The 16,256-nt window shown below is 56.0% G+C and overlaps 1 protein-coding gene across 1 annotated transcript; it reads left to right on the forward strand.

Annotated features, from left to right (window-relative positions):
- Nucleotides 1-132: 132 nt before the first annotated feature.
- Nucleotides 133-11,650, forward strand: TOMM40 (translocase of outer mitochondrial membrane 40). The gene is made up of 10 exons (XM_061388598.1): nucleotides 133-331; nucleotides 444-723; nucleotides 1,452-1,519; nucleotides 2,089-2,181; nucleotides 3,031-3,132; nucleotides 4,196-4,301; nucleotides 9,327-9,449; nucleotides 9,587-9,663; nucleotides 9,772-9,874; nucleotides 11,009-11,650. The coding sequence occupies exons 2-10, from the start codon at nucleotides 450-452 to the stop codon at nucleotides 11,146-11,148; spliced, it is 1,086 nt and encodes a 361-aa protein (XP_061244582.1). The 5' UTR covers nucleotides 133-331; nucleotides 444-449; the 3' UTR covers nucleotides 11,149-11,650.
- The last annotated feature ends 4,606 nt before the right edge of the window (nucleotides 11,651-16,256 follow it).

Raw genomic sequence — 16,256 nt, forward strand, 5'->3', positions numbered from 1 at the left:
ACCAATGGTGGGTGAGCCCCGGAACCCGCGGCACCGCGAGCCAATCGGCGTGGGCTCCCCAAGCCAATGGGAAGGGCACGGAGGTGTGCTGTGACCTGTCTGCAAGTGGAAACCAACAGAAAAGGACATTCCAAATAGGTGGGTGGGACTCTCATCCATGACTCCAATAGTAAGGCCAGACCCTGCAGCTGGCGGGAGGACCTCAGGGCCCGCTAAACCAATGGGCTAGGTGGGGCGGGGCGACCGTGGCGGCGGCGGCGGCAGCGTGTTCGGTTGCGCGTGGCCCACGGGGTGGGAGCGGAGCCCGGACCGGGAGGAGGCGCTACCGCGCGTAAGAATTGGGGTTCTGAGCGGGGGGGGGGGGGGCGGGGGGGGTGTTGGCTGGAGACTCAGCCTGGAGCCTGCGAGCCTTGACCTCTGCCCTCTGACCTTTCCCCTTGCAGGCGACCATGGGGAACGTATTGGCCGCTAGCTCGCCGCCCGCAGGGCCGCCGCCGCCGCCTGCGCCTCCCCTCGTGGGACTGCCGCCACCTCCGCCCTCTCCTCCCGGCTTCACTTTGCCGCCACTCGGGGGCGGCCTGGGCGCTGGGGCTGGCACAGGTCGAGGTTCCGAACGGACCCCCGGGACTGCGGCTGCCAGCGCTGGAGGGACCGCGGACGATGGGGCCTGCGGCTGCCTGCCCAACCCGGGCACGTTCGAGGAGTGCCACCGGAAGTGCAAGGGTGAGGGGCTAGGGGCCTGGCAGGGGTGTGATGGCCCGGATCTCGGGGGAAGGAGGAGCGCACTGAGGACCTTGGGAATTGGCACGGACCATTGGAATCATTTAACAGAGCGTTAGGAGTTGACGTTGGGATCGAATAGTGGAACGTTGAACCTGGGGCTTAGAATGATGGGATCAAATGATGGAACCTCAGGATGGAATGCCGGAGCGGTACAGAAAAACCTGAAGGACCTCATGTGCCCCAGGAGTCGGCCAAGCCAGCCTCATGGGATCGGGAGGGAAACCGAGGCCCAAGGTCACAGTGTCAGCAATGGGTCAGTGGGGGTGGAACCCAAGCCTTCTGGATCCTGGCTTGGAGGAATCGTGGTAGCGAAAGTGGTGGTGGGTTATTGAGCACTGTTCTGGCATTCAGTGTGTGTTAACTCATTAAATCCTTGCAGTATTTCTATGTGGTGAGCATCTTCAACTAACAGATAGATTTGACATGAATAAAATAATTTGCCTAAGGTCACACAAGTAGTAGATGGTGGCACTGGAATTTGGATGCAGGCAAAGGCTTTGGTCCTGAGCCCATCCTCTGGGCTGTTCTGCCTCTTTACCGGATGAGGTGCTTTGTGCAGTGTGCTGGTTGTGGGCTCCTGGAGAAGGGAGAGTGGGGACCATAGAGAAGAAAGGGATGAGAGATGGAGTGTGTGTGTTGAAGTGTGACAGCATTTTTCTCTCCTTCAGAGCTGTTTCCTATTCAGATGGAAGGTGTGAAGCTCACAGTCAATAAAGGGTTGAGTAATCATTTCCAGGTGAGCCTTTCTTGTGCCATTATTCTCCAGAGGTCATCCCAGCCATCCCTCTGCATCTGCACATACAGTCCTTTAGTGAAAGTGAAGTTGCTCAGTCGTGTCCGACTCTTTGCAACCCCATGGACTGTAGCTTACCGGACTTCTCAGTCCATGGGATTTTCCAGGCAAGAGTACTGGAGTGGATTGCCATTCCCTTCTCCAGTCCTTTAACTCCTCCTTAAAGATCTGGGCTCCTTGATACTTAAAGACACCAGAGACAGTGCCAGGCTGACCACTCAATTTGGGGGCAGTGGTAGGGTTTAGGGACCCGCCCCCGCAACCAACATCCAGGCAGGGATGAAGTACCAGGTATGCTCCCACACATCCCTTCTCTTGAGTGTCTAATCTAGTCAGGCCACACCTCCCAGTCTTCATCCCCTGCCATGCCCAGAGACGCCCTGACAGGGAAGTCAGATTGGCAAGCATCCCCCATCCCAGGCTGGAGGGGAGCTGACCTGGAAATGGGTTCGGCTGGGTTCCTTGGGGAGTGACCCACAGGCTCATCACCACAGCCCTCCCTCTTCTCCCAGGTGAACCACACAGTAGCCCTCAGCACAGTCGGGGAGTCCAACTACCACTTCGGGGTCACGTACGTGGGGACGAAGCAGCTGAGTCCCACAGAGGTGAGGTACCTTTTGCCATTCATTCATTGTATCTTTCTTCCAACAAATAATGTAGCCCGTCAGTTGAAGAAACCTGGGCTGCTGGTGGTGTGGGGAGGTGGGAACTGGGTCTCTCCAGGGTGCATCGAAACTGGGGTCATTCCTTCATCCTGACCCCCACTTCTCTGGGTGAGTCTGAGGACACCAGGGTCACCAGGCAGTGATGACCCATAGTGGGCAGGGCCGGGCTGCAGATCCTGCAGGCCTCAGGCCAAGCCAGGCATTTGAACTTCCACTAGGGGGCACTAGAGAGCCACGGAAAGATTTAAAGGAGGGGAAGATGCGGTGATACGAGTGCTTTGGAAATAGCATTTCTCAGGCTGTCTGCGGAAGCTGGGTTAGAAGAGCGAAGGCAAAACTAGAAGCCCAGAAGGAGGCTGGGGCAGGACACAGGTGGAGTTGGGGGCCTAAATTAGGTTTTTGCTTGTGTTAACTATTTCCATGCGATAAACTTACTTATTCAGCAAACCTTCAGGGCACTCCCCCCCATGTCCTGCCCATCTCTGTGCTGGATGGTCCTGGGGACACAGCGGTAACTGAAACAGCCATAGGGGCTCACAGCCTAGTGGAGAAAGAGAATAAGCTTGTCCCCAGAGAGGAACAGTCCAGGGAGAGTAGGACTGAAACAGGGGAACCCAAAGGCTGAGCCCAGAGGAGAGCCTGACTCAGCCTCGGTGGTCTTAGAGGGCTTCCTGGAGGAGAGGACCTCATTCTAGGCTTTCCAGTCCTAGGCTTTTCACCAGAGCCCATCATGCATGTCCATCCCTGACGCTGGGCCTCTCACCTCTAACCCTGCCCTCTGCCCCACAGGCATTCCCCGTGCTGGTGGGTGACATGGATAATAGTGGCAGCCTCAATGCTCAGGTCATTCATCAGCTGGGCCCTGGCCTCAGGTCCAAGATGGCCATCCAGGTGAGTGGAAGGATGGAGTCGGCGACTCCCCAGCCTCCCTGAGCCCCAGGCTGCCCTTGGGTGTTGAAACCAAGAACTCAAGGCACAGTGCAGCCAAACAAACTGAACCATCAGAGTCTGGAGCAGAGAAAGGCTTATTGCAAAGATAAGCGAGGAATACGGGTGGCTGGTTCTCTACAGACCAAACTCCCGCCTAGTTTTCAGGGTGTGAGTGAATGAAGTCGCTCAGTCATGTCCTACTTTTTGCGACCCTGTGGGCTGTAGCCTGCCAGGCTCCTCCGTCCATGGGATTTTCCAGGCAAGAATGCTGGAGTGGGTTGCTATTTCCTCCTCCAGAGGATCTTCCCGACCCAGGGACTGAACTCAGGTCTCCCGCATTGCGGGCAGACTCTTTACTGTCTGAGCCACCAGGGAATCCCAGTTCTCAGGGAAGGGCTTTTAAAGGCAAACTGGGGGCAGGGTGCTGCAGGATGTATGACTTTCTTCTGGTTGGTCAGTGGTGAGGCCGCAGGGTGGATGGTGTGCCAGGCGTCTTGTGCTCAGCTGGAAGTTACCGTCCTCCTCCTGGGTGGAGGCCCCAGCATGTCCTCGACAGGAGCTAGGATTCCACCTTATCATGGCATTGTTGTGCTGTGCTTAGTCATTCAGCTGGATCCGACTTTTTTCGACCCTTTGGATTGGAGCCAGCGAGGCTACTCTGCCCATGGGATTTTTCAGACAACTTTTCAGAAAACTGGAGTGGGTTGCCATTTCCTCCTCCAGGGGAATCTTCCTGACCCAGGGATCAAACCTGTGTCTTCTGTGGCTCCTGCATTGCAGGCGGGTTCTTTACCCGCTGAGCCCTAAGAGAAGCCCTCACTGCACTTTTGTGTGACTATTTCCTTTCTTTCTGCTTTCTCTCTCTTCTCTGATGAGTAAATGGATCTGCCCTCGGGGAAGGTCTAGGAGGTGGAAGCCTTTATCCTACAAACAAAAAGGGGAGGCCACTGAAAGGCCTTTTGTACCGGCAGGCCCCAGGGGGTCCTGCTCAGTTTCACCCTCATGCTTGTCCCTCCCCCCACAGACCCAGCAGTCGAAGTTTGTGAACTGGCAGGTGGATGGGGAGTACCGGGGTTCCGACTTCACAGCAGCCGTCACTTTGGGGAACCCAGATGTCCTGGTGGGTTCAGGTAAGAGGCACAGGGCTTGGAAGGTGGTCAGACCCCATGCCCAGCAAATCCATTTCTCCCTCTGACCCTCCTTTTATGCCATCCAAGAAATGGTTTCAGGGACAGGTGTGACTTCAGAACACAGAGCATCAATTAGGTCTTGTAGCCTCGTGGGGGAAAAAACAGGTTCAAGTCCCAGCTCTGCCTCTGGGTTCACTGCAATTGGGGGCGGAGGGTGGGGGAGCGCTTCCATCACCCTCATGGGCCTTAGCTTCCTCATTTGTTAAAATCGGATTGCCTCACAGGGTTGTCGAGCAGGTCATGTGTGGAAAGTCTCAAATGGGGTCAGGCATGTGACGGGTCCCAAGGAAATGAGCTGCTGCATCACTCCTGGGGCTCTGGGGTTGCTCGGGGGCACAGATTGACCCCAAGGCAGGCGGAGTCCACGTGCAGCTGAGGGGAGGCAAGTCAGTCTGCAGTGGAGGGTGACAAGGAAGATTCCTGTTTGGGTTGGCTGGGAGGCAAGGACCTGCTGACTAATGTCTGTACTTCTGGTCTCTCCTCTCTGCTTCCCCCTTTTTTATTTTTGTCTCTGGGCATCTGCCTTTGATTTCTCGACATTGATTTGATGTTTCTTGACTATGAATCATATATTCCATGTCCAGAGGATATGGTGATGAACTAAGGAAAACTAAGTCTGTCTTCTGGACATTCTAGTGGTGATTTTTATATTATGTATATTAAGGGAGGCGTGCACACGTGCTAAGTCACTTCATTCTTTTTGAACTCTTTGTGACCCCATGGACTGTAGCCCACCAGGCTCCTCTGTCCATGGGAGAGTCCAGGCAAGAATACTGGAGTGGGTTGCCATGGCCTTCTCCAGGGGATCTTCCCAAACCAAGGTCTTAAATCTTATATAAGACCCAGGATCTTATATCGGGTCTTATAAGACACCTGAACCCAGGTGTCTTATATCTCCTGCGTTGGCACGTAGGTTATTTATCACTAGCGCCACCTGGGAAGCCCTTGGAACCTTCCATTCTAGAGACACGAGTAAAGCAGATGGGTGATGGAGCCCTGTGGAAAGATGGTGGCGTCGGGAGGGGCTGGTGGAGTCTTGAGAGAAGGCCTCATTACATAGGTGATATCTGAATGAAGACTGAAGGATGTGAGGGAAGGTGCCAAGCAGATATGTGGGAAAAGAGCTTTTCAGCCGGAAGGAACAGCGAGTGCAGAAGCCCTGAGGTACGACCCTTCACTGGAACATCGAGGAGGACCGGAGCTGTAACAGATGAGGAGGAGGGCAAGTGGTAGAAGTCAGGGTGGCAGGGCTGAAACATAAAGCTCTGGAGAGCTGAGTCTGAGGCCACAAGAGGGTTTTGAAAGGGACAGGATCGTCCGCCGTAGCTTCTGACAGGACCTCTTGTGCCCACGTGTAGAGACCAGGCCACAAGGGGGCAGCGGAGGGGGTAAGTGGAGGTCTGGGGGTCTGGATGAACGTTGAAGGCAGAGCAATAGTATTCGCTGCTGGATTCTGTGTGGGAGATAAGAGGGAGGTCAGAGTTGAGAAGTCAGCCTTTTTGGGGGGCGGGGTGGGGCTTGACCCACCAGAAGGGTAGAGTTGGTGATTCCAGTTTCTTGTGCCTGCTGTTAGCTCTATCAGGAAGAGCAGGCTCTTGGGCAGTGAGTGCAGCGTGAAGGCACCCAGCACCTGGAACCTTGCTGGGAACAGAGTAGGCGCTCAGAAAATAGTGCGTGAAGGAGTGAGCAGCGGTCATCGCAGGTCCTATTTCCCACCTGGTGCCCTTTGCCAGGCCCTCGGAATACTGTGCGCACCCAGGCCTTCACCCAGTCACTCAAGCCAATAGGGATTGGCTTGTGCAATCCTTCACAGCCCTGTGGGGTGGCGCTGCCATCATCCCTGTCTGATTGAGGCCCAGAGAGGGCAAGTACTTCCCCAAGGACACACAGCGAGGCCGCCTCCAGAGTCCACGGCACCAGGCCCCCCGCCCCTGCACTCACTCACCAGCATCGGCCTCTCTTGCTCCTCAACACTGGCCTCTAGGTCTTCCTTCCCTGGAGCCCAAGGCCACCAGTGACACTCTTGTCTCTTAGTCCCTTCCTCCCCTCAAGCACCGATCAGAACTTCTGGGCCCAGGGCAGTACTGAGTATATGAGTAGTTACTCATGTAATTATTCATGACCACTGACAGTGGTGCTCCACCCATTCTGAGCCTTGGTTTCCCCATCCATCTCGAAGACACAGTCACAGCAAGTGCACCTTGGTGAAGGAATCAGTGGGCGGACCGTCAGCCCCTTATGGGACCAGACACAGCTAGTTGGGTTCACTGTGGGAAGGGTCTCTGGGCCACCCCACAACAGGCAGGGGGATCGGGGTTCTCACAGGTGAGGAAGGAAAGGTCTGCGGTGAAATTGGCCCTGCCCCAGGATCGCACAGCGAGGAAGCCAAGGGCCTGGCGTTGGAACCATGATCGAGGCCGAACGAGGAGCCCGCAGACTACCTGGTCCCCTCCCCTGGCCTCAGCTCCTCCTCTGGGGCCTCGGCTTCGTTCTGAGCACCCCGAGTGTGTGCCCACCCTGGGACACACACAGCCCCTCCCTGGCCAGTAGCCAAGACACTTGCCTTGAGACAAATAATCACAGTGACTGTGTTACTGTTGGGAGAGGTCCAGGTTGCTGTGAGAGCTTACAACAGGAGGTCCCAGCTCACCTGGAGTGATGAGGACAGTGTCTCTCGATGCCAGTGTCTAGACCCAGGAGGGTGAAGAGAAGGGCAGCGCTCCCAGAGGAAGGCTGTGTGGCCAAAGCCCCGGGGAGCGCGGCGTGGGGAGGGCAGGAAGCTGTTCTGTCGGGCCCCAGCCAAGAGCCCGCTGTGTGCCCCCTCCCCAGGGGGCCAGGTGTGGCCCCCGCCCCGCAGGTTTCAGGAAAGCCGCACTCCGCCCCTTGTCCGAGGCCACCTCTTTGCTCTGAGACCTATAATAGGTGTTCTTTTCCTTCTCGTGGAGTTTTGAACTCAGTGGGTTCTCACTCCAGGCACTCCATCCTAAAGGAGATCAGTCCTGGGTGTTCATTGGAAGGACTGATGTTGAAGCTGAAACTCCAATACTTTGGCCACCTGATGCGAAGAGCTGACTCATTGGAAAAGACCCTGATGCTGGGAGGGATTGGGGGCAGGAGGAGAAGGAGACAACAGAGGATGAGATGGCTGGATGGCATCACCGACTCGATGCACATGAGTTTGAGTGAACTCCCGGAGTTGGTGATGGACAGGGAGGCCTGATGTGGTGCAGTCCGTGGGGTCGTAAAGAGTCAGACATGACTCAGCAACTGAACTAAACTGATCTGAAGGAGATGGAGGTGCCAGAAAGGGCAGGATGTTCAAGAAAAAGGCCTGTGAGGAGATGAGGACTGTGCAAGGACTTGTGAAGCTCTTGGAGGAAGTCTGTTTGAAAGGTGGGGATGAACCACAGGGGGCTTTGCCCCCGTGTCCTAAGAAGCCAGGGTGTCCTTGATGCTGGGGTGTCATGGCAGGTTCTGAGCAGGGGGAGCAGGGTCGAGTGTGCGCTTTAACAAGATCCGTCTGCGTGTGAGCTGCTTGGAGAGGATGAGACTGGGGCAGGAGGCCAAGGAGGAGGGTGGGGCTTGGGAACCAGAGGGTGAGGCAAGCCAAGGAGATGGGGGGTGGGAGAGGAGTTCGGGGTCTCGAAGCCCTCAGTCTGAACCATGACCAGAGACTCCTGAGTTGAAGTCCCTGTGTGACCCCTGGGTGGTCACTTTTCTCTCTGTGGGCCCAAAGTTCCCCTTCTCTTGGGACAGAGGCTGCTCTTGTCCAGAGGTGTGCTGGTGATGGCTTAACAACCAGCTGGCGGAGGAGGGGCCAGGAGGTGGGTCAGTGTCACCCACTCCCGAGGAGAGGCCAGCCCCAGCCTGCCCTGACCGCAGCCGCCCCCAGTGGCAGCCCCTGCCTGGGCGTGCCTGAAGACGCGAGCAGGTCCCATCCTGTCCTCCCGGCCTGCCCGCCCCCTCAGGCCAGTCCCCACTCGGCGCCGCTGATCCCTGTCCAGGGAAGCATCTGCACGCCGCGCTTTCCTTCTCCTTGCCGGCCCCCACCTCCTTCCCTCCTGCCCCGGTCTCCCCCATTCTTGCTGGGTGTCCATCTCGAAGCTTACCTCACTGGTCCTCACCTGCTCCGTCCTTCAGGTTGGGCGTCTTCAGGTCCCGCCATCCACCTCCATCTCTGATCGCTTCCCCGTCTCTACAGAGGTGACTCTTGCTTTCCAGTTCTCCGTCATCACCCCCTCTGCCTCTCTTCCTGGCCCTTCCCCTCCGCAGTGATCACCTCTGTGGTGTCCACCCTCCTGGGCTCTCAAACACAGACAGTCTCAGTCCTTGGGCTCGAGGAATTCAGCCTGGCGGTGGAGTGGGTGGTTAGCAAACACTGAGGGGCCCTCAGAGCCATCCTTGCTGCCGAGGGGCCCGGGAAGTGGACTTCCGCAGGTCGGGTCTCCGTGGCGGCTGGGCTGTGGCCATGTGCTGAGCACGCCTTGTGCACACCACGCCTGCATCCAGCGCTCTGCTCTTCCTCAGAGTCTTGCGAGGTGTCCCGCTCACGGAGAAGTGGTGCCAGTGGCCCTCGGTTACCCCAGCAGCAAGTGCTGGGGCTGGGACTTGAACCCAGGCCGTCTGGCCCCCCACAGTGTGCTCTTGCCTACCAGTCGTGGCGGCAGGGTGGCTTGAAGCCTGTGTTCAGGAGATGGGGAGCCCTGGACTCTACCCCTGACATGTCCTGTGACCATGTGGGAGCGACTTGACTCCTCACCCTCTGCAGCCTCCTGTGTAAAGGGAGGTGAATGCAGAGTAGATGAGGTCCCGGGGGCCGTGAGAGGCTGACCTCAGAGCCCTGTGAACGGCCCTAGCAAGGAGCCCAAGTGGGAGGCCCGGGGAAGCAGGAGTCCAGTCTGTGCCTTGACTGGGTGGAAACTAACCACCAGGCTCAGAAGTCATGACTCCACCTCTCGCCTGCAGGGATCCTCGTGGCCCACTACCTCCAGAGCATCACGCCGTGCCTGGCCCTGGGCGGAGAGCTGGTCTACCACCGGCGGCCCGGGGAGGAGGGCGCCGTTATGTCGCTAGCTGGGAAATACACATGTGAGCCTGGGGGCCCGGAGCCCTGGGACTATGGGAGGAGGGGCTGGGGGCTGGACTCCTGGGTCTGAGGGAAGAGGGGCAAAACCTGGGCCCTTGGCTGCCCAAGCCCCCTTGGTAACCCACCTGCTCTCTTCCAGTGAACAACTGGTTGGCGACAGTAACATTGGGTCAGGCAGGCATGCATGCAACGTATTACCACAAAGCCAGTGACCAGGTGAGCCCATCTGGGGACTGGCTGTCTGGGTGTGGGGTGCCCAGGATTGGCATGCCTGAGGGTCCAGCCTAGGAGGCTGACTCGTGTGTGTTGCCCTGGCCCCTCCAGCTGCAGGTGGGTGTGGAGTTCGAGGCCAGCACGAGGATGCAGGACACAAGTGTCTCCTTTGGGTACCAGCTGGACCTGCCCAAGGCCAACCTCCTCTTCAAAGGTACAGGTCTCCCTTTCCTTATGTGAGAAACAAGCAAGAGGTGACTCAGCTTTGAGTGGGGTACAAGCCAGAGAAAATGGGAGAGGGTAGCATGCTGGGCCCCCAAATTACCCAGGAATGCTTGTTAAGAGGGTGGGTGGGTGCCTGGGCCCCGAGCTTTGCAGGGACCATCCCCACCCCATCCAGTAGCCCTCCAGCAGTCTGCATGCATGGCCCTTGCTTTTCTTTTTCTCGTGCATGGAAGACAAGTTGGAGCGCAGCCGGCCTTGCCCCACTGTCTCACCTTACGGAGGCTCCCTGGTCACAGCCAGACCCACACACAACCTTCCCCCAGGCTGACTGAGTCTCATCTTAAGTTTCTCCTTGCGCCTCAGTGGCTCTCGGGTTTGGGGTGTGTGGAGACCACCCCGGAAAGGCCGCTTCAGTGGCCCTGGTTCAAGGCTTCTAAAGGCAGCCAGGGGAAATCCCTGGTGGTCCAGTGGTCTCACTCTCAACTGCTGAGGGCCCGGGTTCAATCCCTGGTCAGGGAACTAAAATCCCACATGCCATGCAGTGTGGGCAAAAAAATTTTTTTTAAACAAAAGTAGCCAGGAGGCCCAGGGAGAGGTGTTTGTTTTGCCTCTGAAACCTGCCTTAAGTCCTCACTCTGCAGTCAGCCCTGGGTCTGAGGCTGCGTTTGGACTGTAGCTTCTCTGCTCCCCTTCAGCGAGTCCTTGAGCTCCATTGGGTACAGACGGCAGCGGGCACTTTGCACACTCATCAGGTCCTGGGCATGAGCCCTAGAGATTTCAGTCTCTGATTCAGCAGATACTCAGCACCTGCTCTGTGCCCAGCTGGGGACACAACAGTGACCAGGCTCCCCCCACCCAGTGGGGGTGTCACTCACAGTGGCAGGGACAGGCCCATCCACACAGAGCAGCGACCTGGTGTGGACAAGACTGGGATTGGGAGGGTGGTCCACGGGGTGGCGGGGTGGCCGAGGGCTTCTGGAGGGGGGGTGGGTCACGGAGCTCAGAGCTGAAGCACTTGGGGGCGTGCAGAGGGCTCCGGGTGGTGGGGACAGTACTGTCAGCGGCCTGGCCGGTGGTTTCTGATGTGTCGGGTGAGGCTCTTCTCACAGCTGTCCACCCACAGGCTCTGTGGACAGCAACTGGATCGTGGGCGCCACGCTGGAGAAGAAGCTCCCACCGCTGCCCCTGACACTGGCCCTCGGGGCCTTCCTGAATCACCGAAAGAACAAGTTCCAGTGTGGCTTCGGCCTCACCATTGGCTGAGCCCCCGCAGGCCCCGCCTTCCTCGCCCTTTCTCCTTCTGATCCCACCTCCACCTCCCCCTGCCACGGAGGGGAGACCTGAGCCCCCCTCCCCCTCCCTTCCCTCCCTCCTCGGGGGTCAGGGGGCAGCGGAAAGGAGGGGACCCATCACCCCAGCAGCTGAGGGGGGATTCTCCGAAGGACGGGCACGGCAGGACGTGGAGGACAAGGGGCCGAGTGCCCAGTAGTCTTGGAGTCCAGGAAGCGATTCTGGAGTCAAGGGGCCTATGGGATTCTGAGCACCAGGGGCAGAGGCGGCCAGACAACCTCAGGGAGGTGTTGGGGTGTCCCCGTTCCCCCGAAATGGCCAAATGGGCCCAGCCCCAAGGGGGCAGCAAGGAGAGGTGCGTCCCCAGTCACCCCGCCCCTGCCCACTTTCCCATCCACCCCTCGGTATAAATCATGTTTATAAGTTATGGAAGAACCGGGACATTTTACAAAAAAAATAAAAAATTAAAAAAATACACATGGAAAAAAAAAAATGGGAGGCCTCTGTTTTCCTCTGTCTGTGGCCCATTTTGTCCGGCCTGGACCTCCCACAGTGGCCCATGGAGGGCAGGGAATCCAGCCTGGTCACTGGCCAGAGCCCAGACCAGAAAGGGGAAGGGCCTGGCCCAGGATCACACAGCCGCCCTGTGACCTTCCCAACGAGGACATCACAGGCCTTCCCTCCCTGGGAGGGTGCAGCCTGTGGTCACAACCTGGCCTGGCCAGCAAGGCTGCAGAAGACTTCGTCCCAGTGAACTGAAGCGGGTGTGGGGAAGCAGTGCGCTGGGACCCCGTCTTTCCAGGCTCCAGAAGGGGCAGGGGCTGAAGGGGTGGTAAGACTTGGTTATAATAGAAGGTCAAAGCTTTCAAGAAACTTCAGGAAGCATTTGAGCACCTGGAAAGAGTTTGGAATCATTTAGTTCTCATGGGGTGGGGGAGGGGTGGGCTGGAGTCTGACTCATGGGCCTGGAGAGAGGGTGGGGGCGTCAGTTCTGCACCCCTAGGGCTCGGGCAAGCTGACATTGCTAACCCCTCTCCAGACAGGGGAACTGAAAGTTCATCTCACACACACTGTCTGGGCAGGGAGGCTGCTGGCCCGTGATGACCCTTTATAGCCCAGAGAAGCCACTCCACCCACTTCCTGCCAGCACCTTCTGAGGCCAGAGCACACAGGCTGACAGCAACCCAGGACAGGCTGGCATTGGGGGTCCCTTCTTGGGACCAGGCATCCAGCCTCCCCAGCCCCACGGAATCCAGTAGTCCTCACCTCCTTAAAGGACCAGGAGTGAATCCCAACTCCTCCAGTTCTTCCAGGGTGACTTTACCATCCACCTTAACTCTGAATCTCCTCTTGAAAGAGGAAAGTGGACAAAGGGGACTCCACCTTGGCTGTGGGACTCCATTTTAGACTTATTGTGAACCTTGGACTACATGCCTGGGTGCTCTCCCAGTGGACTTTGAGCTATGTGCCTGGTATCTATGGAAACAACACACTAACTGAAAAACAGACCCCCCGGATAAAGTCTCCAGGACTGGTACCTAGACTTCCCATCACTGAAAAGAATGTACTAATCTACCCCAGAGCAAAACAAATTATCTCCACAATACCTATTGATATATGTCAGCCTCATTAGCTGTCTGGACTAATATATGAATCATGATTTAGCCCCTTTACATTATCCAGGCTAGTTTCCAGGAATTTGGGGAGGTGGATTTGAGCACGTACACTTATGATATATAAGATTGTCACAAAAATTGGCCGGGTCCTTGGCTAAGAGGAGACTCTGCCTTGGACCCACTGGTGTAATAAACTGCACTCCACTATTTGTGTTGTCCTTCTGAGTGAGTTTGCTTCCCGGAGAGCATGGCTACAACATTTTCGGTGCATTGGCCAGGAAGCGCCTCACTTTGAGGAGACAAGTCCCATTTGGAGCTACTCCGGGGCCTTGCGGCTTGAATCACCTAGAGGGGTAAGGTTGCCTCGCCCCTCTGGAACGACTCTGCCTTTCAACGCCCAGACCTCTCATGTTAGCAAGTAGTGGATGGCAGCGAGGAAACCGAGCGCTCAGGTAATGAGGGTCCCACCCAATAGGGTGGAAGAGGGAGCCTGCTCAGCCCCCTGAGAGAGATTAGAGACGTGCACGGACCTACGGTGACTGATGTAGGAGAGTGACTGCGATTGTCGGGTACAGGTTGACAGATGTGACAGGGCTTTAAGGAAGACTCTATTGTGAATGTCATTTAGGAGGTGGTGTCTTGGGGAAAATTATTACCAGGCAATCGCAAGAGGGTTACTGGGGGAAGAAACTTGGTCTCTGTGTGCACGTATTCTGCCCTCCCCCAGGAGGTGTCCCATCTGCTGTGAAAGTCTCAATCCCCTCAAGCTTGCTCAGGCAGAGAAAGGGAAATACATGAGTGAGTACGAATTGGCTTTTCCGGAGATCACCTGGGATGCGGGTTATTTAACTCGCATGTGCTTTTGTTGACACCTGATCAAGCTCACCAAGGCGGAGAAGGCGTTTAAAGTTTCAGGAGAAGTGGTCCTAGACAAAGTGATATTCTGGTTCAAGCACCTAAAACAACAGGAGAAAGCACGCTGGACTCCCCTCTCCCTCTGGGACTTGGCCAGCAAAGCCCTTTTCAATCCTATCAGGGAAGAAGCCAAGTGGCAATTTAAGTGCTTCATCAAATGGAAATATCAGAAGTATCTGGGGTACCAGAAACTCCGCCAACAGGAGAAGGAACACTCCCAGAAAGGTAGGCAAGATGAGAGGAAATGGATCTAAGGCAACTATACTGGGCAATATGATCAAAAGTTTCAAAAAGGGGTTCAGAGGAGACTATGGGGTAAAAATGACACCTGGCCAGCTGTGCACCCTCTTCAAGGTCGAATAGTCTGCTATGGGAGTTGGCCGGCCACCAGAGGGCACAATGGGCTTGAAAAACAATAAAAGCAGCCTGTGTGACAGTCACGGGAAAACCTAGACACCCGACCAGTTCCCATACATACTCCTGGCTACAGCTGCCCCAGGGTTCCCCGACCATGGCCACGATTTTATATTCAAAATGGAGAAGGAAAAAGACACAGAAACTGATGATAAAAAAGAGATTCTACAGTATCCAAACGAGGAACTTCCTCCCCCGCTGTACTGGACGATGAACCCGCCCTCAAATGTGTCGGCCAGGCCAGGGGCCTTAACAGCCACCAGACCGAGGCTACAGGACATTCCAGCATCACCGCTGTCCCCAGCCCTTCCTTCAGCCCCCCCCAGAGGTCGTAGAGCCGCCACCCCAGCAGGCTCCGACCCTAGTGGGAGGGACAACTGGATACCGCCCTCCGGATTCAGCTCCTGCCACAGAGGCACAACCTAAGCTCTACCCGCTGCCAACACTGCCCCCCCACCAACATGAGTACTGATCAAAAAGGGAAGGGGAACATTGGAATTAAACAAAGACTGTGCTCCACCAAGGAGTTAGAAGAAAAGACACCATTTCAGATGCCCCTTAGGAAGTCCAGCAGGCCCGCATACAGGGGCAAGATGGTAATTATCACCAGGCTCCTGTGGCCTACTACGATCAACTATTTTTGTCTACTGATATATTGAACTGGCAAAAATATATGCCACCATATCCAGAGGAGCCACAGGACATGATTAGATTGACGGAAACCATTTTTTGTACCCACCGACCGACACGGGACGATATTATCCAATTATTAACTTCCCTCTTCGGTACCGAAGAGCAGTATAGAATTCTTACTGAAGCAAAGGAATGGCTGCTAGAAATGGTTCCGGAAGGGACTGTAAACCCACAAAGGTGGGTGGAACAAACCCTCCCCTATGACAGACCTAATTGGGACTATAATACAGATGAGGGGAGAAGCCTGCCGTACAGCCATTCTACAGGGACTAAAAAGGGGAGCCCACAGACCTATGGATATGGCAAAACCTGCCGGAGTAGTCAACGAGGGGCCGAGCCCCCTTCTGAATTTTATGAAAGACTGTGTGAGGCTTATAGACTCTGTACGCTGATCGACCCCGAGGCCAGGAGCTCCCACATCGTTATAAACTCAGCATTTGTGTCACAGGCTTATCCTGATATTAAAAGAAAGCTCCAGAAGCTGGATGGAGTATTATCAATGTCCAGCTCCCAACTAATTGAAATTGCAAAGAAAGTATTCAGAAACAGAGATGTGGAAGCCAAGAAAGAAACTGAAAAAAGACGGAGGGAGGACACTAAGAGAGCAGACCAGAGATTTGCAGTGCTAGCCGCGGCCTTGGGAAGGCCTGCTGGGCTGCCCACGAAAGCCCCTCCCTCCTGGAGATGAGACCACTCCCTCAGGAGACCGCCACGAAAGCTTAGGCCCACGCTACAGCGCAATCAGTGTGCCTGGTGCCAAGGGTTTGGCTACTGGAAAAACAAATGTCCTAAAACCACTAAAAACCGGGAATCAACCAGTACAGTGGGAGGCCTTGACGGACTAGAGACCAAATAGGGATGCCGGGGCTCAGAGACACAGGTCCGCAAGAGCCCGTGGTAACGTTAAAAGTAGGGGACCGACTCACTGACTTCATGGTGGATACCGGAGCAGGATTGTCAGTAGTAACTGAACCCATGGCACCTCACTCGAAAAAGGCCATTGCCATAACTGGAATATCTGGAAAGGAAATGATTAAACAATTCTGTAAGCCCCGAAAGTGCCAGATGGCAGAGGAGGGCACCAAGTGACTCATGAGTTCTTCTTATATATCCCTGAATGCCCGGTACCTCTATTTGGAAGAGATCTACTCTCTCACCTGGGGTCACAAGTGACCTTTTCCCCCCACGAACGCCCTACTTTGCACATGGGCCCAGCTACTTACTTACTCTCCCTCTCAGTTACCCTACAAGATGAATGGGAGAGGGGATGAATGGCCGGGAGGAAACACTGGCTCAACAACTGCCCGAGGTCTGGGCAGAAGGAAACCCCCCTGGGCTCGCCAAACACCACGCTCCAATAATAATAGAACTTAAGCCCCGTGCCACCCTGGTTAGAAAACGCCAGTATCCATTGCCCCTGGAGGCTCGTCTCGGCATACTGCC

Source organism: Bos javanicus, chromosome 18 (assembly GCF_032452875.1).
Source record: "Bos javanicus breed banteng chromosome 18, ARS-OSU_banteng_1.0, whole genome shotgun sequence".
Taxonomy (NCBI): Eukaryota; Metazoa; Chordata; class Mammalia; order Artiodactyla; family Bovidae; genus Bos; species Bos javanicus.

Coding starts and splice junctions, on each gene's coding strand:
- TOMM40 (XM_061388598.1), top strand. CDS start 450: ATGGGGAACGTATTGGCCGCTAGCTCGCCGCCCGCAGGGCCGCCGCCG. Junction 3,133..4,195: donor GGTCCAAGATGGCCATCCAG/GTGAGTGGAAGG, acceptor CTCCCCCCACAG/ACCCAGCAGTCGAAGTTTGT. Junction 9,450..9,586: donor GCTAGCTGGGAAATACACAT/GTGAGCCTGGGG, acceptor GCTCTCTTCCAG/TGAACAACTGGTTGGCGACA.